Raw genomic sequence first — 24,536 nt, 5'->3', positions numbered from 1 at the left:
TGATCAAAACTATACCACTACTGAGGAGCTTCTATAAGTGCATGTAATGGGGCAGTGGGACAGCAAGGAAACACCTGGATCTGGTGACAAGCTGAAGGGACCATCGTCTCTGCTCGTAGCTTGTAGCCTTAGAAAAAGCACTTGTATGTTCTACTGGCAGGTAGAGGAGTATTAGTAGTGGAGTAGAGGTAGTAGAGGTAATGGAGCAAAGGTAGTGGAGGTAGTGGAGTAAAGGTAGTGGAGGTAGTGGAGTGGAGGTAGTGGAGGTAGTGGAGTGGAGGTTGTGGAGGTAGTAGAGGTAGTGGAGCAAAGGTAGTGGAGGTAGTGGAGTAGCGGTTGTGGAGGTAGTGTAGGTAGTGAAGTAGAGATTGTAGAGGTGGTAGAGGTAGTGGAGTGGAGGTAGTGGAGTAGAGGTAGTGGAGGTAGTGAAGTAGAGGTAGTGGAGTAGAAGTAATTGAGTTAGTGAAGTAGAGGTACTGGAGTAGAGGTAGTGTAGGTAGTGAAGTAGAGGTAGTAGAGGTAGTGGAGCAAAGGTAATGAAGGTAGTGGAAAGTGGAATAAAGGTAGTGGAGTAGGGGTAGTGGAGTAGAGGTAATGGAGGTATTGCAGGAGAGTTAATGAAGTGGAGGTAGTGGAGTGGAGGTATTAGAGGTAGTGAAGTAAAGGTAGTGGAGTAGAGGTATTAGAGGTAGTGGAGTAGAGGTATTAGAGGTAGTGAACTAGAGCTAGTGAAGGTTGTGGAGTGGAGGATTCTTCTATACCACCAGATGGATTTTGGTCTATAATTATACACCATTAAAATGCACATGTAAGACTGGTGTTTCCAATAACTGCTGAATGTAGGGACAGAGTAGGTGTTTAGAATAAAGTTACCATTGAGTGAATTATAAACTATTCAGCAGCCTGATTTCTATAGCAGCTCTACTAAAAACTGTTTAGTTCAGTTAATTACCATCTGAGAATGCATTAAGCATGCTTATTTTATTCTGAGCAGAAATCCTCTTGCTCAAGCCTCACTGCTGGGCAACAGGTGTTAAATCTTTTTATCTCATTTTATATTTTCCTTGCAAATTTGCATCATGTTATTAAACATATGAATTTATTTTAATTTATATATCAACTAAATAAAAAAAAACAGTATAAGTTTGCCATGTTTTGTAAAATAGAGCTTGTAGTACATGATCTCATTACGAACTCGTTATGATCTCATTAGTCTTACTGGTGTCCTTACAGGAGAATATGACAACTGCAATCTTTTTGCCCTTCACACACTATAATAAATGTGTTTCCAGTACCTCTCTTCCCTCCATCAGTGGATCCATCACTGCCCAATGTCTCTGCTGAAATAGAAGTCTTCCACTGCTCTGCTGTGCAACAGAACCTCACTCTTGTCTCTTCTCACTCTCTGCTCCTCATGTTGGCTCTTTAACCTGACAAAGTGGGCAGCTTCAGCTGTGAATCCCTCACATTACCTCCTTCCCTCTCTCCTTCTCTCTGACCCTCACTACCTCACTCCTCCGTTCTGTCCCTCCCTTTATCCCACTCTCTCTTCTTCTATCTCTTTTTTCTCTCACTTCTGTTGTCTTCCCTTTCTTTCTCATTTCCCCTCTCTCTCTCTCTCTCTTTCTCTTTCTCTAATGCCTGTGGCACTGACTAGGAAGCAGTGTGTTTGGGGAACTGATGGGTGTGGTTAATGAGTGGAGGTCTGGCTGCTCCAGGATGCTGAATCATTCATGACCTGGCTGCAGGAAAGATCACGCTCAGCACCTCACCTGAGCAGCCGCTGCCCCTCCACGAGTAATACGAGGAACTGGAAACCTGAGACAGACTCTCCAACTGAAGCCCCCCCCCCAAAAAAAACACTCCTGCTGAAAAATTACAACCCTGGTGTCTGGTTACTGATCTTTGATTAGATGGATCTGTTTTCAGATAATTACAAACCACTAAGCAGCACAGGCCAGTGGCCCGTTTACTGCAAACTGGAGTGAGTTTCGTTCCTCTCATCACAGGGGCTGTCTGAAGAGGGTGTCACATTGGAGGTCCTGAACAGTGTGGCACACTGGAAATCCTGTAGTGTCACACTGGAGGTGCACAGTGGTAATTTATCTAAATCTTTAGAACTGTGAGTGATTTGCAGCATTTTCCTGATACTAACCAATCATGATACAGAAAGAGGCAAGTGCGTAGAGGTATGGTAGGTTACAGTAGCTCTTTCCACAAAGCTCTGTACATTCTGGGTCCTAAAAAATCTACATTCACATTCTTGTCATGCTGTTTTTATCAATCACTGTTTTTTTTTCCAAGTTCATGCAATGTGTATATTTGCGTATTTTTCGGCTGTTCTGCTGATGACGACCATCCGGCAGGGCCCATCTGCATTATGTCTCTTATGGAGATTTAAACAGCATCAATACAGGAAGCTAACAATCAAAAAAGAAAGATAAAATTAAAGACGCTGCTCCTTCTGTTTATAAAAGGCTCTATGTGAGGACATTTATTGTATGTCATTTTTTTCAGAATCATGCATGTTCAGCTGAACATTTATGCTCAGGTTGTCCTACTCTGAGATTAATGTCCCCTAGATACTGCAAGATGACCCAAATTCTAAAGTAACAGTAGAAACTGGTAAATAGCAAGTAAACTGATCCATCCAATGACAGCATGGCCACAGTAAGAGGTCAGTGAGGTCAGAGCAGCACAAGATAGCCAAATTAATATTCACAGCCTGAATTAGTCTTAGTGAAGCTGTGTTTCAGGTGATCCTTAATTCATAGGAGCAAATGGACACCAATTAAGCATAAACCTGGTCTTTGTTGAAAAAACACAATGCTATCCACAGCAGATAGCATAGAGTTACCCACAAATGCCCAGATTCACGTGTATCATATTTTAGTAACCCAAAAGAAAAGCCAATCTTTATTTATCTGAATATTTACTCTAGGTTCAAGTTCATCACTTACTAGGGTATTTGTGAAAGTGATGAACGTAATACAAGTCATAATCCATTTCAGAGATTATACCAGACATTTTATACCAAGTGTCTGCATGAACACAAACACAGTAATTATGCTTTCTTATACTCTAAAGTTGACCAAATCCTGGCTTAAAATTAGCTATACTGCAGTGCAGTGTATGAAAATCAAAGCTAGACAAGTCTAAGCCAACAAAAATAGGTTAAGGTCAAGACTCAGATACAGTAAAGAGAGACAGACATTCATCCACATATAGAGCTGATCCTCACCAGCTGAGTTCTCTTACCTTTGAGAGCATCCTTTGATAAGAGGTAGGCATGATCCCTCTGTCTGGAGCAGGGTCGACTATAGAGACCAGGGGAGCAGTAGTAGTGCAGGAGGGAGGCAGGGGAGTGGAAGTCCAGAGGTAGGCAGGAGGATCGTCGCTGATGTGCTGAACTGGGACATGCCTCGTTATGCCGTTAGCACCTGGATTTACGGACATCCCACAATGCAACAGCCTCTGCGAAAGGGGTGTCAGAGTGTCCTCATTTTTTTCTTTTGAGTTGGAGACTGGCCTCGTTCCCAAATGCTCAAGGCGGACTACACACGCTTGTGGTCTAAATTCACAATGCAAGGCAAGTCTGAGAAATGTCTCAGATATGTATAATATCCAGCTCATGGGCCTGTGTATTTTTTTAAACATGTTGATCCTGTGAATAGTTGCATGAGGAATAAAGAAGGATGGATCTCAGCATCTGTCTGCTATTCAATATCAAGCAAACATTTCAAGTAATGTTAGCTCCACAGCATGTAAGAAGGCAGAGTCCCTAAACTAATCCGTATTCACACAGCTGAGTGCAAAGTGACGTTTGCACGCATGTCTCCTTATGCCAGTGCATGTGTTAAGCTCCACTGAGCAGTGGGCACACTGGAGTTGCTATCTGTTTACAATATTCCCTTGACAAACTGGTAGCTAGTCATCAGTACCATCTGGTGGATGAAATAAAGCATTCCCTCTTTCCCTCGTCATTCACATGTGCCTATACATTATGAGTGACAGTAAAATGAATTGAAATAAAGCATTTGTTTGTGTAGCATTTGAGTAACTCTCCTAAATGTATTCATGTACTTTCTAAGTTATTTCTTTTTTGTTTTTTTTAAATATGTTTCTTTGAATGTTTTTGTGTTTCAAATTGCATTTAGGAATATTGCCTTATAAAAAGTTAAAGATGTTGGACAAACCTTTCATAGTTAGATACAGCATAATAAATAATTTCATAACTCATAGCAGCTCACAAGTAATAACGCTGCAACCAAATTACAAAATGTATCAAACTCCCTTATAAATATACACAAATTTAGATACTTTAAACATAATTAAATGTTTTCCAGTTACCAAAAGGAACTCTTTTGACAAAATCCTAGACAGAACTCACCTGATACATACAAACTTAAGATCTCTTTTTGCATAAGTGTATGTTTCATCTTAAAGCAGTTTATATATACACAAATTGCAGATCTTTTTGCATAACATAAGCATGTATGTCGTCCTAAAGCAGTTTATGCTGTCCTTAAAAAAGTCCTGCCATTTGAAATACAGAACCCCAGTCACTATAGTCACACAAACACATGGATGTTATGCTTTAAATACTAACATACATAACTGTTAACACATAGTTCTAGATGTAATCAGCCAATGAGAAAATCCAAATCCATACGAATGTGTGGTTTGAATCCACACAAATGAAAAGGTATAGGAAAAACCTGAATAAATAAATGGATTATTTAACAAATAATCATCCACTACAGAGCAGAAGCAACCAGATTATTACAAGATTTGTTGATTATCCAGAGCTTCTTACGTCACTCAGAACTCCATTACATTATACAGAACTCCATTACATCACCCAGAACTCCATTACCTTATATAGAACAAGCGTCATTTCCTTTGATATGCTGCACAGGACATTAAAAACAACTTTACAGACATGTTTAACTTAGACTGAAAATGGCAACAATTTTATTTATGGTTACAGCATTTAGCTGATGCTTTTATGCAAAACAATGCATAATTGTACCTGAACACAACTTAAGCAATTAAGGGTTAAGCACAAGGGCCCAGCAGTGGTGGGATTTGAACTAGCAAGCTTCTGATTAACAGTTATACACCTTAACCACTAGGCTACAAGTGGCAATTTTGCTGAAAAGGCATTCGATTACATATAAATCTTTTAAAATATCTATTGTAGTTAGAGTGCTTTCCAGTCAATTGGTGTCTTTCCAGATGACTTGAGTAAAATGTTGGTTTTGGAGAAGTGTCTACTTCCAAAAAAGCCCAGCTGAGCAGAGTAGGGAGATGGGTGGGATGTCTCAAGGACGTGATGTCGTGTCTGCAAATATCAGAACATTTTAATCAACTACAACTGATGAGGTTTTAAGCAATTGCACCTGAAACTTATGAATATGCCAACCCATTAATGAGAACTATTCAGAAAAAACAAATAAACAACCAACCACCACAGTTTTAGAAACACTGACATTTATATAGTAACTAAGCTAGTTACATAAGCACTTTGTATAGACTGAACTTTTAACAAAAAAAAACCAAAAAAAAAACAGCAATGCGCACTGTTTAGGCTATACAACTATGACCAATGACAGAGCTTCAGAATGTGGCCAAAGTCTGACACAGTTTTTTAAACTCACTCTGTCGATGAGTGCTCCCTTCCTCTGGGCATATAAACCCCAGAGCAGAAACACCAGGCCCCTCAAATTCTTACTGAGGCTCAGGATCACAGCATCAGTGAACAGCTCCCAGCCTTGGCCCTGGTGGGAGGTTGACTCACGGCTTCGTACTGTCAATACAGAGTTCAGCAGCAGAACACCTGCCAGCAAAGGAGGGCATAAGCCTATTCACAGAGACAAAGTGTCTGACAGGCAGTGGGGCTTTAGAAAGGGCAGGAGGGCCCCGGTTTGGTGCCATACGCCTGTGAAAGCAGCTCTAATTTCTGCATCTGTGTCTTAGTGCCTCAGGATTGGCGCTAACTGCTCTAGGCTCAGGGAAGCGTTGGAACAAAGCAAACTTTCTCAGAGTCCCTACTGGATATTAATGCCTAAATATAACTAAAAAGTGAAGACACTGTAATAAAGCAGGAGTTCCATCCATGTCCTAAGACACATCTGGACAGACCACACTTTGGCTCTGATTCAGCGCCCAGCCCAGATGAACATAGATTCAGTGTTCCTGGTTAATGCTTCAGGTGTTCTGTGAGCTGAGGCCTTAAATGGAAAACCAAGGTCTATTACAATGTCTTCAATTTTTAACGTTACAGAGTATTGTTCTGTCTCCAGGTCTCACACTAAAGGCAGATTTATGTGGAAGGCTGTGAATCCCAGGTTTGGTGTCCGAGTTGGTGTCTCTCTGTGAAGGAGGCAAATGACAAGAATATAAGGTGACTGACCCTGTTTAGCCCATCCTGTCAGGTCCCCATGCCCAGGGTGCTGGAAGTCCTCTATATCTAATGCTAGTTCAGTGAATATATTTTCCAAGCTGAAACAAATTGGTAGAAAGTGATAAACAGAGCTGATCTCTTTAAGAAGAAGTAAAGGTAAAAGAGTGCGGAAATTATTGGTAGCTACAAACAAGCTGTGAAAAGGTAGGTAGCGTGTTTCAGATAATCTATTTAAGAGGCCACTGCTGGACAAAAAGGAGCTGCTCATATAAAATAAGAATGAAATGAATAAATATTGAATAACAGAAGAAAATAGGGATGAATGAAAATGACAGTAAATGAATAAACAAATGAATTCCAGGTGTAAAATGTGTACCTTGGGGGTGGTGGAATAGGCCTGGGTACACTGAAGCAGAGACCGTGGGCCTGGCCTCGCCGGTGATATGGGTCTTGGCCAAGGAGGACCACCTTTACCTGAGGACCACAGCAAAACATACGAGGTGTCACTTAGGTCTTTTTAGACAGTTACAATCTTTTAACAATTCGTTTCTAATGGGAAAACTTACATCCTCGAAAGCGCACAGCTCTGTCCAAAAGAAAACTTGTTCTGGTTTCGGATAGACAGTAAACCGTTTTCGTTCCTCAGCGACGAAAGACATCAGCTAACGGTGCAAAAAGACCGCATACCCGTCATGACTCATGGTTGTTGTTTTTTTCAGTATGCTGACTCATGAATATAAATGAAACGTCATTCTCGTATACATTTGTGAAATAAGGCTTGGAAAATTCGGCCTTTATGTGGTTTCGCCAGCTTGCTCCGACGGGTACGGGAACATTGCGCGCGGCCAGCCTCTCCAGTGCCGCGCGCCTGTTTTGCTCGATCCGCTGCAGCTGCTCGGTGGTAAGATGTGGCCCATTACTACCCAGTCGCTCTTTTGTTACCGATTCTTTTGCACAAAAAAGACACGGAATCACAATATTCAGTCACTAAAATGCTCAAAAGTTAAACTTAATTGAAATAAACCATTTTACATTAAATTCTACGTAACGTCATAGTGGATCCACTTCATGAGACTGGAATATAATGATTAAAATAAATGCCAAAAAAAACATCTTTAGAATCATGTACACATATATTTCCATACCTTGTGACATTAGTTCTTTAATCGTTGTATTAGAGTTTTATCTGTATGAAATGCGTGTGATGTGAAAGCTTTCACAGTCAAAGTTGCCGCAAACCTCTGAGTCATGCAAATTTGCTCTGCAAATCCGAAACCGAAACTTCAAGCAGATACTAAAATAACAGATGTAAATCGTATCTGCACCTTTAAAGGATGAGTTTAGAATGACTAAAGGGCAAGCATGTAACGGAACTGGAAACTGAACGAGACCCGAAGCAGGTCTCGTGCAGACCGTGCAAATGAGGCGTCTTACTTTTTTTGCAGGCTGCAAAAGCCTGTATTAAAACTAATGTCTATACTATAATGTCTACACTGGCCGCAGTTATTTCAGGCAATTGTTTTATCAGATACGCTACAACGTAATTATGAATATGTTCACCGATTTGCAGTGAAACTAACAGCGGAAATGTGATTAGTTTCAGCTTGCAGGATACTGTGTGTCTGTTATGCGGCGGGGTGCCTGTAGCTCAATAATGAAACTTTATTGAAACTTTAACTGAAATTCAAACATTAAAATTTCTGATAGTCACAGTTATTTTAACTTCTTGATTATGAGGATTTACCAGGTCCACCAATTCGGGAATTTTAAGTAAGGTCAGTGAGAGCTTAGATGTAGCCTACTGATGTACTGATGTGGGCTACTGATGTACTGCTGTACTTATGTGGAATGTTGCAGTTGCACATTGTACATGCATTGATCACACCCAAAAAACAAGCCAACTATGTATATGTATGTGTGTGAGTATATATATATATATATATATTGCTGTTTTACTTTATACATTTTCTAATTCTGCATAAAGTAATTATTAAAGTAAAGAAATGTAAAAACTGGATACATTTCTGTTGTTTTGATGCTTTGGAATGCTAGAAATATCCTGTAACATTATCAGTGAACGTATTCAGTTTAGAAGCTCTGAATATAAGGGTCGGTGTATCTATAAGGCTTACAGTGTCTGTTAGGGTCACTGTTTCTATAAGTTTTACTGTGTTTAAGAGTCACTGTGTCTAGAAGTTGACAACTATGAAGATACAGTATGTGTTTATTATTACCTCTTGATGATGACTCTTTTTCTATACTCAACCAATGTGCATTAACAGAACCTAACACCAAAGAATCAACCTGGAACAGATCTGATGTTTAGATCTGATGTTAGAAGGTACATTTTGATCCCCTCACAGTTAAAGAGTGCAGTTTAGGACAGTGTATGAAACATTGTTTGGAAAAGGAAAAGATCGTGCAGAATACTATGTGGGGTTAAAACCACTATTCTATTTCCCTCAAGGACTGCTAGACCTGCCAAGTGTTGCAGCACAATGGTGCTTCTTATTTTCTAAACAGACTGTATTTAGTACGGCTCTATTCAGCAGTACTGTTACTGAAGGCTGTACTGCAGACACAAATGTAATATTTGAATCTCAAACTCTTCCATTTGAGTAAATCCTCAGTATAATATAGAATGTGTGCTTAATAATGTGATGTAGGTTTCTGATTAACTATTTTACATGTCTATTTGTAGCATTAAGAGACATAATAGAATTATGTAGTTTATTCAGTGAACAACAAAAATGTCAGTTATTTATCTTTATTGTGATTTTTTACAGTGCTGACCGTATCTTGTCCAATCAGGATCTAAGTTACTGATATGATACGAAATATGAAAAATGATTTTCCTCCCCATTATACTCTCAGATTTTCACTGAGTCAAATCAGTGATTAAGTGCATAATCCTGAAAGTGACTGGAAAAGATGGAGCATGGAACAGATACTCCATTGACCACAACCTTTTCAAAATAAATAGTTTTGTTATGTTTGCCAAGCATTAAAAAGTGTTTTCCCTGCACTCCACTGATTGTCACGGTCAGTGCTCAAAAGAGCAGTGTCTCTACTGCACTTGTATTCTGCAGGTGTTCTGGGCCCCAAGGGGCACTGAATGTTTAAAACTATGAAAGCGCCGATCATGTGCACTGCAGTCTGCCACGGGGCTGCTGACTCCACCCACCCCCACCCCCCGCTTGCCTTTGCTGCCCCCTGCTGTGCATGTACAGTGCTGCAGTTAACTGGGAAAAAAGACGTATGACTATAATGACCCTTTCACTGACTGTATGGAGATGCAGGGAAAAATGCAAGGCTCTGTGTTTTGAGCATTTGACTTCGCAGGCCTGCACCAGAGAGGAAATGTGTTCCCCTCAACACATTTGAAATGGATGTCCGCTTCAATCAATTAAACAAGCTGAATTTATATTTGATAGTCAGTAAACCTAAACATGATTCAGCACAATTTAGCAAAATGTCCATGAATAAAACCTGACAAACAGGTTGTTCTGTTTGTTTGTGAAAACCTATTTAACAGAGCATATCAAATATCAGGAAGATGTTAGTGTACACTATACATAATTTATTGTATTTAGTGTATAAGGGCTCCTGAGTCTATGTGTAATTTATTGTATTTACTGTGTAAGGGCTCCTGAGTCTATACGTAATTTATTGTACTTTCTGTATAAGGGCTCCTTAGTCTATGTGTAATTTACTGTATTTACTGTATAAGGGCTCCTGAGTCTATGTGTAATTTATTGTACTTTCTGTATAAGGGCGCCTGAGTCTATGTGTAATTTATTGTATTTACTGTATAAGGGCTCCTGAGTCTATGTGTAATTTATTGTATTTTCTGTATAAGGGCTCCTGAGTCTATACGTAATTTATTGTACTTTCTTTATAAGGGCTCCTGCGTCTCCTGAGTCACAGAAACAGGTTCCTTTGTTGATGCTGCTAAATAAAAGCCTTGCTGTGTTCATTTGGTTTGAAGTGGATACCAGTTAAACCAGCTCATGATTCTCCTTCTTTTAGACACCTCAGCTGCATCTCATTGCTACGGGGACAGCTGACATGGCTACCAGGAAAGGCTCATGTTGCACTACTTACTTAATTACCAAATATTATTCTTTATTTCCTGGGCCCTTTTAAAATCACAGAAATTGATACAGCATTAATTAGCATGAATTACCATTAATTTGTGTCAAATTCCACATCCAGGGCTCTTTTTTGCAGCATTTGTGTTGCAGCAAAACTCCCTACAAATTTGAATGTGTGAATGCATGTGTGGCATGCACACACATATGTTTGTGTGCAAGCAGGTATGCATGCGTGTGTGTGTGTGTGTGTGTGTGTGTGTGTGTGTGTGTGTGTGTGTGTGTGTGTGTGTGTGTGTGTGTGTGTTTGTGTGTGTGTGTACATGTATAGTTATGTTATTGCTTTCGTGTGCTGCTGAGGTCCTGTCTGTCTCATTTATGGCAGCATTCTACCAGCAGGCAGGAGACAAGGCAGAAACCCACACTGCAACCCTCCAACACACAAGCAAAACTGAGACTCAGCACCTATGGCCTCTTTTTGTACAACTTCATAGAAAAATCCTCAGAAGAGAAACGGGGCTGTCTGTATTTAAAAAAAATACCATAGCCATTGTGTGTGTGTGTGTGTGTGTGTGTGTGTGTGTGTGTCCAGGGATGAGTGTGCCCTAGGCTACACAATTTGTAAAAAAAAAAAAAAAAATCATTACATATGCTTCTTGATGAAATAAAATAAAAAATAAAAATATTCTGCAACAATATTGAGTTTGATTTCCTCTGCCTTTCATGATCTTTAGTATTTAAAAAAAATGCTAATTTCAAACCCAAAATGATTTAATAATATGAGGCCGATTCCATCCTTCATATTGGACAGGATTCACAATTCAGAGAGAGCGCTGTTACTCCTGCCGTCGAGGATTGGGCGCTCTGAATGCGTGGGATGCACTGTTGTCAGGGAGAAGCTGAAGTCACCTTCACGCGGTTGGCCCGAAAGCCCAGACGCTATCGAACGCAACCGATCGACGAGCTACAGCCATGAACGGCGTTCGCGCAAGGAGGTCTGTCATGTCAGCGTTCAGAGCAAGATATAGCCTCCAACCGGGGACACCTGAACGGAGCGCCGTGAGCTCCGTTGTTTATTGACATCATCTGTGTGTATGCGGGACTTCTAACAGCTACACCCGGGCAGAACCAAACGCCAAAGCGGGTGATGGGTTTACCAGTACGGTGAAATCGGGCGCTAAATATATTTCTACGCTCCTGAAAATCCTACAGTCCTGTCTCTGAGGTGCACAACCGGGGAAAAAATTCCTGCTTATTGATCAAGAAGCTGCCCTGTGGCTCGCCTTCCAGATTACCTCTGCCATGGCTCTGGTGACCCTTCTGCGTGTGCCCGCGCCCACGCCCAGCGACACGTCCTCCGCCACCGCTGCCTCCAGCGCGGGGGAGGTAAGTAGACCCTGCAACGCCAGGGATGTGAACGGACGGAGCGCTTTTAGAGCTGCCGTTAGCTGGGCCTGTTTGCTAGGTGACTGCCCGCCTTGTCAACGCAGTTTGCTTTTTTAATAGTAATTCATGATCACAGATTTGACCGGTATAAGAGAGAGGATCTTTTTAGATATTGCGCGCAGCAATCGACGATAGGCATCAAACGGATCAAAAAACACCAAAATGCAGCATCCAAAAAGGTGCGTTAGGCTGTGCGACAGTTGGCATGAAATGTCCCCGAAACTAAATTCAGTTAACGAGAGGATGTAAACTGGTCTAGCTGGGTTAAACGGAGTAAGATTATACCTAGGTAGTATCTAAAAGTTATTTCCCACAAACAGTAGCTGTGTAGTGATAACTAATTTCCACTGTTTTACAGTAGGGGTAATGTAATATCTTAATACGTATCCCCTAGAAATGCGCTGTAGCTACTTGTGTTGGTTTTAAATGTGCCAGTTGTAAGACTGACTGTTGAAGCTAAACGCCGGAGACTCTGCACAGTGTGTAGACATTGCTGCTGCAGTGATGTCATTCAATGCTGGGCCTGCTCTGCCTGGTGACCGGTCATTAGTCCGAGAACACTGCCACCGTCTAACCAAACACAGCACCTTCTGTTGCTCTTCATCCAGAAATTATATAGAATGAGTGCACTAGGATTCTGAAGGTGCCTTGGGGGGGGGGGGGGGGGGGGTGTTATACATTAGCACAGGCAGGCCCTATTATAGCTCCTATAGAAAATTACAGATTTGATTGTTCAAGGATAAACAGAAAAGTGTGTGTGTGTGTGTGTGTGTGTGTGTGTGTGTGTGTGTGTGTGAGAGAGAGAGAGAGAGAGAGAATGAGTAAGGGGCGGAGTTGGATGATCACGATGATGTCAGTAATTTTTTTTATTTATTTATTTATTTTTATTGTATTAGTGGATAATTCCACCAGATTGACATTTTCCAGTCTGTAACTGCTCCTTGATCTGTTTTCAGTTTATATGTGGTCTGCTGGACTATAACAGGAAACTTACTGAACCACAGAACTGGTTTAGCCCTTTCTGAAAAGCATTTGTGAACATGTCGCTTATAAAAAGATACTGTAGATATAAAAACTGAATTACATGGAATTAGTTCATATAATGTCTTTTCCAGGTTTGTCCCCTGTTGCTGAGCAAAAGAGCACCTGTTTAAATTGAGAAACTGTGGTTATAACATACTTAACTTTTAAAAGTAGTTTAGTAGTTTACTTTCACTTTTTGACTGATTATTTCGTGGTGTGTGAGGTAATGTCACAACAGTTTTCAAATTTGCACCAACTGTCTGAGACCTCAACTGCTACCTGAAAGATTTTATATTTGTCCTTTTTTGTCATTGTAACTTTGTTAACCAACCATTCTTAAGGAATTATTGGCTTTATTCTATAGGATTTGGGGAATGAAGATTACCCGAAGTCAAATCTTAGGTGAATTTTTCAAATATATTGATTTTTTTCATGCTTAATTTTTGATTTGTTGTAGACCATATATAAATGTGGTGTGTGGGTGTGTGTGCACGTGCGCTTGTGTGTGCATGTGCACGTGTGTGTGTGTGTGTTTGTGTGTGTGATTTTGTGTGTGCGGGCATGTATGTGCCTGGTATCAGCTGCAGTGAAAGTTTTGTTCTGGTAAGGGGAGCAGCGCGTCTTCTGCGGCAGGGAGACAATGCTCCAGAGCCCAGAAGCCCAACCCATCCTAAAAACACAGGCAAGCTCAACCCTCTCCCTCCCTCTGCTCAATGCATAGGCTCTGTTCCAGAATCTCTATTCTAGAAAATTTCAGAACACCTAAGGCTAATGAACAAGAATTGTAATTATAATGCCACATTAAACTGCTCTTAAGTCACTAATGACTGTATTTCTGAGGAATGTGTATAAAATAAACAAAGGTTTCTATGTGTTTTTTGCAATAGGTGATTTATCTCTGCATCTCCAAGCTATGATAAACACCCTCCGGTGTGAGGACATAATTAAACTGGTGAGCGGGATACCATTTTCTAAATCCCTCATGAACATAAACTTTACATAAACCTTAGGATCTCCACACTTGGTTATTTATGTAAATAATCATCATGTTAAAAGGTTCCATTGGTGTTACAGACTGCTGGCCAGGGCAGTGCTGCTAAAATGTGGGTGTGGTCTGTGTGCAGGCAGTGAGACTGGAGAGCAAGTGGGCGGAGCATGTGCGCTACATGGTGGTTGTTTACACAAAAGGGTGCCAGGACATGGAGGAGAACGCCCTTATCGGTATGGACTTCACAGACCAGGACAGGTGAGCTACTGCCCTCCACAGTTCAGGAAATGGTACTGCATTTCGGCGTCAGCTGTTCTTGCTGACATGCTTCGTTTGTCTCAGTAAAAGCTGCACCATCGGCCTGGCCGTGCCCCTGTGGAGCGACACAGATATCCACCTGGATGGAGGCGGGTGAGTGCCATCACTGCCTTCCTGTGAAGAAGAGCTACAGGCTTTGGTTTGCCTAGCCATTGTTTCTCACAGTTTACTAAAAGCCTCCATTTCCATTATGCAGTATTTCAGCTGATGATCTAACAATATATCATTTTGTTCACAAATTTCAATTGAGATAAGAAAGGTCATTTTCTAAGTATGGAGTATCAGAAACATGACCCCTACTGATGGCTGTGTGGGTGGTGCCTGTGTTCACACAGTGCTGGAGGAACGTTGGCATGGAGTCCATATAGTTCTATTGTCAGGTCCTTGCCAAGCAACCACGCGCATCTGTGAATATTGTGGGCGAAGGCCACAACCTGTGCTTCATAATAATCACCTCCTCTCCTTGTCCTTAGGGGTTTCAGCATCAGCACTGCTGGAAGGTGTCATGTCTTCAAGCCTGTGTCTGTGAAGGCCATGTGGTACGTTCACTCTGTTATGTAACAGTTAGTGCGACTTGTGTTGACTATTTTGGTTCAGTGGTGTGGAACTCTTTTGGAAGTGTTTCTATCCATTTGAGAAACTTAAAAATCCCAAAGATATGTCACATACAAATTTGCACAAATGTATTATTTTTTTAAATGGATGTTTAGTACTTTTTTTTTTATTTCCACCTTTCTGTGATCGACACCTATATGACGATGGTTATTTTATAATGAATTTTTCCCCTGCACCACCCTCCAGGTCGGCCTTGCAGGTGCTCTACAAGGCATGCGAGGTGGCACGCCACTACAACTACTACCCAGGGAGCACGGCGCTCTCCTGGGTTGGCACCTATGAGAGCTGCATCTCATCTGAACAGAGCTGCATCAGTGAGTGGAATGCCATGACCGAAACGACCAGGCCTGACTCACCCGACCTGTTCAGTGATCAGTAAGCCGTTTTCAGAGTCTGATTCATATTATTTATTTTAAAAAGAAAATAATATTACTGCTTACACACTACTGCCATGAGCTGCTAGTTACAGGTGCATCCAGGTATTTCACTCCCAGACTAGAGCTGGTTGAGCTGGGATTGGACTTTTTCTTCCATCATGAACAGGCCAGCAGAGAGGGAGAGAGCCGAGTGCCTGATCACGACCATGCTGAACGGCATCATGGTGCTGCAGGACCTGGAGAACATCACAGCCAAGGAGGTGGGGAGGCAGCACATGCATGCGTGCATGCATTTGATAGGTCAAATTTCACCTTAGCCATGTGTTGTTGATCAAGTTTTGTCTGTGCACACCACAAAAGACACACTATCTTTTGTTTGTTCTGTTTTTGTTGTTTGCAAAGGATTGTCATAAAAGTAACCAGTATGTTTGTTATAGTAAAGTTAGAGCAGCAGCACATTGGTGGATGGTTTTATTTCTCTGTAATAGTGCTGCAGGAGCGAACACCTTTCTTGCGTTCACACCCATCAGCCTAAGCTTAAGGGTATTGGGGAGACATGGTCTCCTGGTGAACAAGACAATCTGTCCTCAGATCCGCACTGAGCTGGAGCAGCACATGAAATGGAACCTGCGGGAGTATAATGAGTTCATCGACAAAGAGATGCTGCTAATACTGGACCAGATGGACAAGGCCACACCAATTTTTGACCACCTTTACTTGGTACAAGGTTCTGCTTTATTTGCGCTCCATACACACACACACACACACACACACACACACACACACACACACACACACACACACACACACACACATATACACACACACACACACCGCCTTTAGTGTATAAGAAACATTTTTGCCCAATGCTTAGGAACTGGACCTACTATGTGTATTTATATTTAGAAATACATAAAACGTGTATTTAGAAATACATGATTATTGCATAAATATGCACATAGATATGATCTCTCAGCACTTCACATGCATTGTGCATGTCAAATAAAAGTGAAATGGTTATGGAAACCACTTCTGAATATTCTGGACCTTTCTGGTAATGGATAAAGCCAACACTTTATTTTGTTTCAGGGCTCGGAGTGGAATGCTTCCAACCTGGAGGATCTTAGACACAACGGGTCAGTTTACAGTATAAAGGGTATTATTCTTGTGCTGCACACAAACCCATTCAGTCTGATTGGACTGTTCTGTGATACAGGATTGGATACATCCTCAACATGACGCAGGAGGTTGACAACTTCTTCCCAGGAACATTCTGCTACTACAATGTCCGTGTTTATGACGACGAGACAGCAGACCTGCTGGCACACTGGAATGACACCTACAACTTCATAGTGAAAGCCAAGTAAGTGATCGTTCAGACCTGACATACCTGAATGTACGAATGTGTACACACACATACACACCTTGATAAATTAAGCAGAAGCTTATTAGATCCCGATATAACATTTTGCTGTTTTCACATTTTGCTAAATGTCATATTTGTATAAAATTATCTATTTCTTTAAATACATTTATTATATAAAATTATGAACTGAATATTCATCTGTTTACCTATCTGTCTGTATTTATCCATGCTTGTCTGAAAGTATTTATCTGTATCTGTGCAACAGACAAAATAACTCCAAATGTCTAGTGCACTGTAAGATGGGAGTGAGTCGCTCGGTGTCCACTGTCATTGCCTACACCATGAAGGAGCACGGCTGGCCTCTGGCCAAGGCCTGCAGCTTTGTCAAACAGAAGAGGAGCATCGCACAGCCCAGCACCACCTTCCTTAAGCAGCTGGCTGAGTACGAGGCCATTTTGGGTGCCAGGTGAGGCAAGGCTAATGAGCCAGGTTCTGCTAATCTCCATGTTGATTATGTTTATTATTATTAGTAGTAGTAGTATTAATGATTGTATTTTGTGTGTTTTAACGCTGTTTTTCCTGTCACTTTGATTTAAGTAGGTATTTACAATGTTTTATAGTGAGTTGAATAGATAAAAACTGATTTTTGTAAGATGTTTGCGGTTGTGGTTTATACTTTGTTATGGCAGCAAGCAGCAACACAACAAACTGTGGCAGCTAGATGATGGCAATTCTCACGAGGCCCTACAAGCAGGAAGCAGCAGCATTGCCGGAACTCCCCAGCCCTCAGTAACACCTTCTGATCTGGAGCCATGCGAGTGGGGGTGTGAGGACATGGGCAGAACCTCCCCCCGACACCACAGCAATGTGCCCTCCGACCACCTCAACTACAACTACTACTTCCGACGTCTGTCGGACACTGCGCTGGACAGTGAGCCATCAACGCCGGTGCGGGGACCCCCCCTGCTGGGCATGGAGCGCGTCTACATCGAGATCGAGGACGTGGAACGCGATGCCCTGCTGGATGACAGCAGCATCCCCACCGTGCACCTGGCCCCACCTGGAGACGGGACGGCGGCACAAACCTGCGGACGCCTGGAGCCACTGGAGGACATGCGTCTCCGGCTGGAGTTCAGCACCGTGCTGGAGGAGGATGAGGAGGAGGCACAGAAGGAGGAGGCAGAGATGGCTGCTCTGGCACGGGGGCGGGACAGCGTGGCCGGCCAGGCCAATCCCAACCGCTTTAGCAATGAGAATGCCAACAACAGCAATCGGCTGTCCGGCAAACGCAGCTGCCCGTCTGGCTCCGACGTGAGTGTGACGTGAGTGTGATGTGAGTGTGAGGTTCTGCAAACTTCAGCTGCTTCTGTTGGTCCTGCATGAAGACATTATGATAATGTAAAACTATTCTTATATTCAGTAGCCATGTATTCATCCAGTCAGTTCCATTTAAAAATAAAATCTTGATTTTGAAAAACTGTCCAGTAAAAGCAATAAACGGTAACATTGGAAGGATGTTTTCCAAACTTGAATAAGGCTTTTATGTCAATGGAAATTGCAACCGTACTGTTTCAACAATTGTAATGCTATCAGCAGAAATTGAGGTAAATCCTATTTTAAATGGAGCTTGAGGGTAGAATTCCTTGTGTATGTTTGTCTGTGTTTGCCTTTGTTTCAAAGAATAGCACAAATTGTGCACAAGACTCCAGAATTTCCTCCTCTTCACTTTTCTTTCCCCGCAGCCTTTACAGTGCTAGGCCTTGCATTTGAGCCCTTATCCCATCTGTTCTCCCTGCCCGTGTGTTTCTTCTGTTCAGGACAGTGCTAGCAGCGGAAACCCTCACAAAGTGAAGCCCTCTTATTACACCTGCCGCGAGTGTCCACGACTGCTGGGCGGTCGTCGCGGCGATCGCCGCACTCATCGCCTCAACTTCCCACGCCTGCCCTCCGCCTCCACCCATGCCCCTGGGGCCGGCCCTTTTGGCTCCACCCCCATTCCTGGCCGACCGGCCCCTCCTGTGTCTCGAAGCCGCCTGTGCGGTTATTACTGTAGGTGCCCCATCTGTGCCATCCGAATACCTCTAGGCCCTGCTGTGTGCCTGGACGCCTACCGCCAGCACCTGACCTGCCCCGTGGGCTGTGAGGAACTTCCCCAGCGCATGCTGGGACCAGCAGACATAGATGAGCTCCAAAAGATGGAGGAAGAAGAGGAGGAGAAAGGACAAGGGGTGGAGTCCAGTGGTCAAGCTGCCGAACTTGCCCTCTTAAAGCTGAGTCTGCAGTGCGAGAGGTCCACAGCAGAGCTAAGCCAGGAGGCCCACCTGCCCGAGGGTCCCCACGCCCCTGCCCAGCCAGAGACAATGGAGCTGGGTGCTGACGATGTCACCACAGAAGACATGGAGGTTGACTCGGGTACAGCTCCATCTACCACCTCCCTGCTCTCAACAAGCCGCAACTCCAGGTTCTGCCCAGTTCTTCCCCTGCAAGGCCACGCCCTGACACAAGGGCGAGGGCCGCCCAGCTTGGTCCAGCTGCGGGCTCAAGAGATAGAGACCCGCACACGGCTGTCTGACGGGAGGGCAGGGGACGGAGCACAGGAGATAGAGGCACGTGCACGGCTGGCTGGACTCACCACACCCTCCAGGCTGAAGCGCTCCAACTCACTGGCCAAGCTGGGCGGTCTGGCTATGTCTCCACAGGACCTTGCCTGCTCCACCCACTCCACAGGGGGGGAGTCCATAATTGTGAAGAAATCCCCTAGCTTCACTGCGCGAGCTGTAATGGCGCCACTGCTACAGACATTTCCCAGCTAGCTTCAGTGCTACTACAGACGTTCCCTAACTAGCTTCATCTCTGCCAGACGTTCCTCCGCTAGCTTCAGCTCTGCCACAGACGTTCTCCAGCTAGCTTCAGCTCTGCCACAGGCAGACGTTCCTCAGCTAGCTTCAGCTCTGTCACAGATGTTCTCCAGCTAGTTTCAGCTCTGCCACAGGCGTTCTCCAGCTAGCTTCATCTCTGTGACAGACATTCATCTTGAGGGCAGAAAAACAGGCCCAACATTGCTAGCAGCTCATTTCAAGCTGGATTCATTAGATACCTCACAAGTGCTACTCTGAGGTCTACACTGGACCACTGTCCACTTCTCTGCCAATTTCTTACTTGACAGCTGTGGCTGAGATTAGCCAGGTGCTGAGATTAATGCTCTAATCTGGTTTTCATGTCCAGTTTTTAAAAGCCAAATTAGATTGCTGTCTTTAGATAAGATAGTGGCTGGGCTTTGTGCTAAATGAGTTTAAACACAACTGACCAAGATATGTATCAGATATGTGAGGGACAGTTTGATTTGGCTCTCTGTCTCTGTAGTGTTTGTGGCATATTGAACGAGTATAAGCATAAATAAGCATGCTGCAGCTAAGTACACACAGGGCCTAAGTAGGCAGTGAGGGGCTCTGTTAGCACTGTTAGCTTTTAGCACTGTTAGCATAATTAGCGTTGTTCTAATCGTCCAGCCTCCTCCAATTGTATTCGATGTCTACGTGGCACAGTTATGAATAGTGTAAAGCAGAGCTTAAAAACAGTGACTCAACTAGCTGAGTCAGGTTTTGTAACCAAACGGGGCTACAATGCTCCTTTTGAAATTCTACCCCTTTACAGGCCTGTGTTATAATTTGCATACCCTTATCCTGATCGTAGTCTTGAATACCATTAAAAGCTGACAAAACTGGTGAGCTAATTTTGTGACAGCAAATTGTTGCATATATTCATGACATTATATGAAGGGGGAACCAGTTGGGAAGTCATTCGGCAAATAAAAAAGTAATATTTATTATGTAGTGTGTAAATGCTTATATTTTGCATTAAGGAGGAAAAAATGGCATGCTTGCACATCCCACAGGGTAAAGACTGTTATGCACTATGGAGGAGATTTGATTTTAGATACATGATTAGATGATTAGACATCTTATTTCACAGATGAACAAAAAAGTTTCAACCTCAATTTGTTTCAACCTCATCCATAAACCCTTTATGTTGATCTTGTATAGAAATGTTATTAATATACAAGGAAGATTGGTGCTTCAGGTTACTGTGCAAGATAAGGTAAAAGAATTAGACTCAACGAGAACGTCTCATTTTTATAATGCTGAGAAACAAGTCAACTAAAGACACAATGAAAACTTTGCCCCAGACTATTAAAATATACATATTCTGTGAATATAAATAAAAAAGAATCAGCATAGTTTCACACTTTCAAAGCAACTTTTTGAACCACATTGTTTACATGTGACCTGTAGATTAGGTTTTTTAAAGCATAGCACATGGAGCAAAACAATACAGTCTCCCTTACAGCTACTCTGAAACCACCTAGATGTTGAATAGGGTTTAAGCATCTCTGCAGAAGAGGCTTGCTGTCTGAAGAAGGCTAATGTTACATGAACCATAGTGGTAAATTTCTCTGCCTCTGTTCTCTGCTAAGCACTCTAATAAAATCAATCTTAATCTTCTTTTATCCTTTTAGGAACAGGTTATTTCAATTCAGTTCTTTATATAAAGTTTGCAATGGCAAGGCCTAGAAGCTCTTGTTAGAGTTTGGTTAGTCATTAATCCAGAATGTGATGTCGTTGTGCTGGACTGTGTATCTCATCTGTCTCTTCTCCCACTCTTCTGATGTTTATCAAAGACCTAAAATGTGCCACTAAAACATGCCTCTCAATGTAATTTAGCTTATGCTGTTGTACATTGTGCATAATATAGCCTGTGATGTACAGAGAAGCTGCAGGACAACTGCAGGACATAAGTGTTCCGCAACCTGCATGTTGGCCAGAGGAAGGACATTTGTACATTAGGTTGAAATGGGACTATAGTCTTTCAACAAGTCATTTAGAGAGACAAAGGCTACAGCCTCCTTTGCTTACACACTGTTTGTGGTATTTCCTTATTAAAATGAAGGTAGCTGTAAGAGTTTCAGCTGGTATTTAGGCCTTAATGTTGTTTGCCAGTAATTGCTTGCAGTGGAATACCCCTCAGTAGGTTCACAGATCACCTGGCTTTAAGAGTGCCCTGTGGTATTAGACATGCTACTTAGTGATATAAAGATGTTTTAATTTTCAAATTAATTTCTTTTGTTGTTATTTTCATTCTGCGACACTTATAAGTTGTGGACCCTTTGTTGTTGATGTGAAATATTTTTGTAAGATTCTGAATATGCAAAGAGGCCTGTGCAATAGGTTTAAATTTGAAGTATGCCATTGTTCCTCACCATGTACAGGAGGCAGCCATCATGCTCTTAAAAATGAAAGTAACAGGAGATGAGGAGGAGGAATGGGAGATGGAGGAGGAGAGTAGTTTTTGTGGCACACAACAGCCAGAGTGACAGATGGCTTGTTTGGACTCTGTCACCACTGGCTGTAACAGTCAGTCATGTGGTTTATTTGTCCAGTTTTTTTTTGGGTTTTTTTTCTGAAAATCAATTTGAATGCTGCTTAGCCATGAGAATGTCATTTCTAAAGCCTGTCCTTCTGTAGCGCCATGTTGCAGGATTTCCTGTTGAGTGAAGTGATTCATTCATAGCAGCACGGAGGAGGTGGCAAAGCTTAAACTCGAAGTTTGCTGTCTAACTTTTCTAAATATTGTCTTAGTAGAAGAACAAAATTTTGCTGTCAGCCAAACTTCTTTGGTGGTGGATTAGTATTATTGTCTCTACCTGTACTATGAAATTTTGAGGGTATCATAATAATGTTCTAAAATTCCACCACATCACAATATCCAATCATAAAAACAGAGAGTAACCAAATCTGCAAACAAACTCCAGAGACCCTTAATCATAAATAAAATTAGCTTCTTTTAAACTGTAGGTTTAATGTTGAATTTAATTAATAACTATGAAGGACCATACATTTTCTAAATGTATCTAGATATTCTTTTTACCATATTTAAACAAACTGTATGATATACATCTAGTACTGCCATTAAAATATCATAGAATATAATTATAAAATATTTCTTTATTTAATATAGCAAAGTATCAGTATGTTGTCATTCTAACCTGAATTGATTTAATGCTTTTGAGGCTGCAACAAATCATTAGCTTATACAAGAAATATGAAATGTAAGAAACACCAGATTGCCAAAAAAACAAAACAAAAAAAAACAAACAGATTTGCTACGGTAGCGGTGCAGTCACTAGAAACCTTTCTGCAGAGCTTTTTGCCTCCTGTAGAAGGAGTGGCTCCTTGCCCCACCCCTGCTATGGACTCCATCCTCAGCCATGCATGCTGCTGCTGTTTCATATTTGAGTGCAGAAGCTGTTGGTTTGTTTTGCGCTTCTCCATCCATCCAAGTGCCTTATCACTGCAATTTACAATCCGTCTCTCCAAGCAGCTGTGCGTAATCCAAACTGCTGCTTGTTTTGTTTGTTTTATACTTTTGTATTTTATATTTTGATAGAGTGGAGACCAAAGTCCTGTTTTGTTTTTTTTTAAGGCGTATGTTCAAAAACATTAGCATTTCATGACAATAAAAAGAAAATATGAAAATGGGAAATCCCGTTAGCCCCAGACTCAACTGCTCTGTGTAGAAGCACCGAAAAGCAATGACTATGAAATAGTGCACTCTTACGGATATATATTGTTGGTTTTCCTTTTTAGATTTAAATTGTTTTTGTTTTTTTTTTGCACTGCACATAGACACATGTTAATGCATCCTGCACTTTTTTGTAATAATGTAAGGTACTGTAAATGAGAGAAATAAATTGTTTACTGTCTGTAACAGCAACACACTTGAGTCTCATTACAGTGTTTGCAATGATGTTTACAAACATGAGGTTAATTAAATTGTATGTGATTGTTGATATACTAATAGTATTGGTCATTTGTATTGAATTTGTATAATTTTTATCATTCACAAATGTATAGAATACAAATAATGTTATAATGGAGGGGTTGTTTTTGTTTTATGACATTTCAAGCATGGCTACACTTCTCACATCATTTCAAGTTGTAAATCAACATGTTCCCTCAACCATTATAAGAACAGCGGTTCAGTTTGTTCGTAAATCAGCAGAACAGCCATCTTCCTCTACCTGAGCATTGAGCTGAGAGGTCAATGTAGGTTGAGCAAACTCTTATTCAGTTAGGCAAATGTTCACTTTGATGTCATGAGGAGGAGAGGGCTGGACAGAGCTCCATCCCAGAGACAACAAGTGGTAATGCAGGCACAGAAAAGGCCATTTAATTTACTGGAACATCACATAAAGTTTGGATGGTGAGTAAAAACTTGTGTTTACCTTACTGGAAATATGGGGAAAATATGACTTGGCAAATTGTTATACAAATTCTTACTGGAAAATACAAAAGCTCTTAATGAAAAAGTTTATGAAAAATACTTAACTAATTGTAAGTCTTGACTTGTGTTTAGGTTAATGAACATATGTGTACACAATATTAATTATATTTGGTATGAACACCATAAAATTATGGGTTATAATCATTGTTATACAACTTTTTTCTTACTGGAAATATTCAAATTTGTAATAAGTACTAAACATCTGAAGTATTTTAATCTGATATTTTATGGAAATTTGGCACGATTTCACAAAGTCCAGATAGTTTTTATTTAATTCTTACACCATATGTTGTCAAAAGGTGCCTGCACACACCTTAAAGGGGGCTGAAGAACTTACAGCAGCAGGGCAGTTGGTTTGCATAGATACTGAACCAAACGTTTGACATTTGACTAAGTGGCAAGTCATTCGAGGTACCCAGTGTCTCCTAGCTCTACTGAAATGGTTTACATTGTGTCATCACAAAAAGCCACATGATTCATAACCAGTGAAACAGATTAACTTTAGTCCCTCCATCTGCTTGTTTGAGTGGTTATTTAAATCTGTATTAAGTCTATTTTTATGGGT

General features: G+C 41.6%; 3 protein-coding genes across 7 annotated transcripts in view; 1 reads left to right on the top strand and 2 right to left on the bottom strand.

Annotated features, from left to right (window-relative positions):
• myo1hb (myosin IHb) overlaps positions 1–3,439 on the bottom strand; it is a 19,151-nt gene extending 15,712 nt beyond the window's left edge. For both annotated transcript variants that reach the window (XM_027020031.3, XM_081718667.1), the window contains exon 1: positions 3,259–3,439. In XM_027020031.3, coding sequence (XP_026875832.2) covers positions 3,259–3,291 — 33 coding nt within the window. In that variant the 5' untranslated portion in view covers positions 3,292–3,439. The remainder of the gene's footprint in view (positions 1–3,258) is intronic.
• Positions 3,440–4,510: 1,071 nt separating this feature from the next.
• On the bottom strand, positions 4,511–7,641 carry ungb (uracil DNA glycosylase b). Of its 2 annotated transcripts, none has more exons than XM_027020049.3 (7): positions 7,552–7,641; positions 7,169–7,353; positions 6,973–7,068; positions 6,783–6,880; positions 6,416–6,504; positions 5,661–5,839; positions 4,511–5,344 (listed from the first exon to the last, which is right to left on the bottom strand). In XM_027020049.3, exons 1-7 carry the CDS (start codon positions 7,559–7,561, stop codon positions 5,204–5,206), a joined length of 798 nt encoding a protein of 265 aa, XP_026875850.2. In that variant the 5' UTR covers positions 7,562–7,641; the 3' UTR covers positions 4,511–5,203. The 2 variants fall into 2 exon arrangements, with proteins under 2 accessions (XP_026875850.2, XP_026875851.2); XM_027020050.3 differs by having other exon boundaries at positions 5,238–5,344; positions 5,735–5,839.
• Positions 7,642–11,393: 3,752 nt separating this feature from the next.
• Positions 11,394–23,395, top strand: ssh1b (slingshot protein phosphatase 1b). Of its 3 annotated transcripts, none has more exons than XM_081719972.1 (15): positions 11,394–11,883; positions 13,331–13,368; positions 13,548–13,648; positions 13,854–13,918; positions 14,091–14,212; positions 14,297–14,365; positions 14,746–14,811; positions 15,074–15,262; positions 15,431–15,524; positions 15,856–15,984; positions 16,354–16,400; positions 16,481–16,627; positions 16,896–17,096; positions 17,320–17,952; positions 18,448–18,613. In XM_081719972.1, the coding sequence occupies exons 1-15, from the start codon at positions 11,800–11,802 to the stop codon at positions 18,479–18,481; spliced, it is 2,019 nt and encodes a 672-aa protein (XP_081576098.1). In that variant the 5' UTR covers positions 11,394–11,799; the 3' UTR covers positions 18,482–18,613. The 3 variants fall into 3 exon arrangements, with proteins under 3 accessions (XP_081576098.1, XP_081576097.1, XP_026875879.3); XM_081719971.1 differs by having other exon boundaries at positions 11,395–11,883; positions 18,453–23,395; XM_027020078.3 differs by having other exon boundaries at positions 11,396–11,883; positions 17,320–17,941; positions 18,448–23,395.
• The last annotated feature ends 1,141 nt before the right edge of the window (positions 23,396–24,536 follow it).

This window comes from Electrophorus electricus, chromosome 8 (assembly GCF_041902795.1).
Source record: "Electrophorus electricus isolate QZ-2024a chromosome 8, ASM4190279v1, whole genome shotgun sequence".
Lineage (NCBI taxonomy): Eukaryota > Metazoa > Chordata > Actinopteri > Gymnotiformes > Gymnotidae > Electrophorus > Electrophorus electricus.
Note: the sequence above shows the minus strand (reverse complement) of the source record. Positions and strands in the feature narration are given on the sequence as shown.

Excerpts from the sequence above, each read along its gene's own strand:
- ungb (XM_027020049.3), bottom strand. Across the intron at positions 6,505-6,782 it reads CCTATTCCACCACCCCCAAG|CTTGGAAAATATATTCACTG; the intron begins GTACACATTTTA and ends AATTTGTTTCAG. Across the intron at positions 5,840-6,415 it reads GACAGGATGGGCTAAACAGG|GTGTTCTGCTGCTGAACTCT; the intron begins GTCAGTCACCTT and ends CTTTGCTGGCAG.
- ssh1b (XM_081719971.1), top strand. The coding sequence starts at position 11,800 with ATGGCTCTGGTGACCCTTCTGCGTGTGCCCGCGCCCACGCCCAGCGAC. Across the intron at positions 13,649-13,853 it reads AACCCATCCTAAAAACACAG|GTGATTTATCTCTGCATCTC; the intron begins GCAAGCTCAACC and ends TTTTTGCAATAG. Across the intron at positions 15,263-15,430 it reads CCCGACCTGTTCAGTGATCA|GCCAGCAGAGAGGGAGAGAG; the intron begins GTAAGCCGTTTT and ends CATCATGAACAG.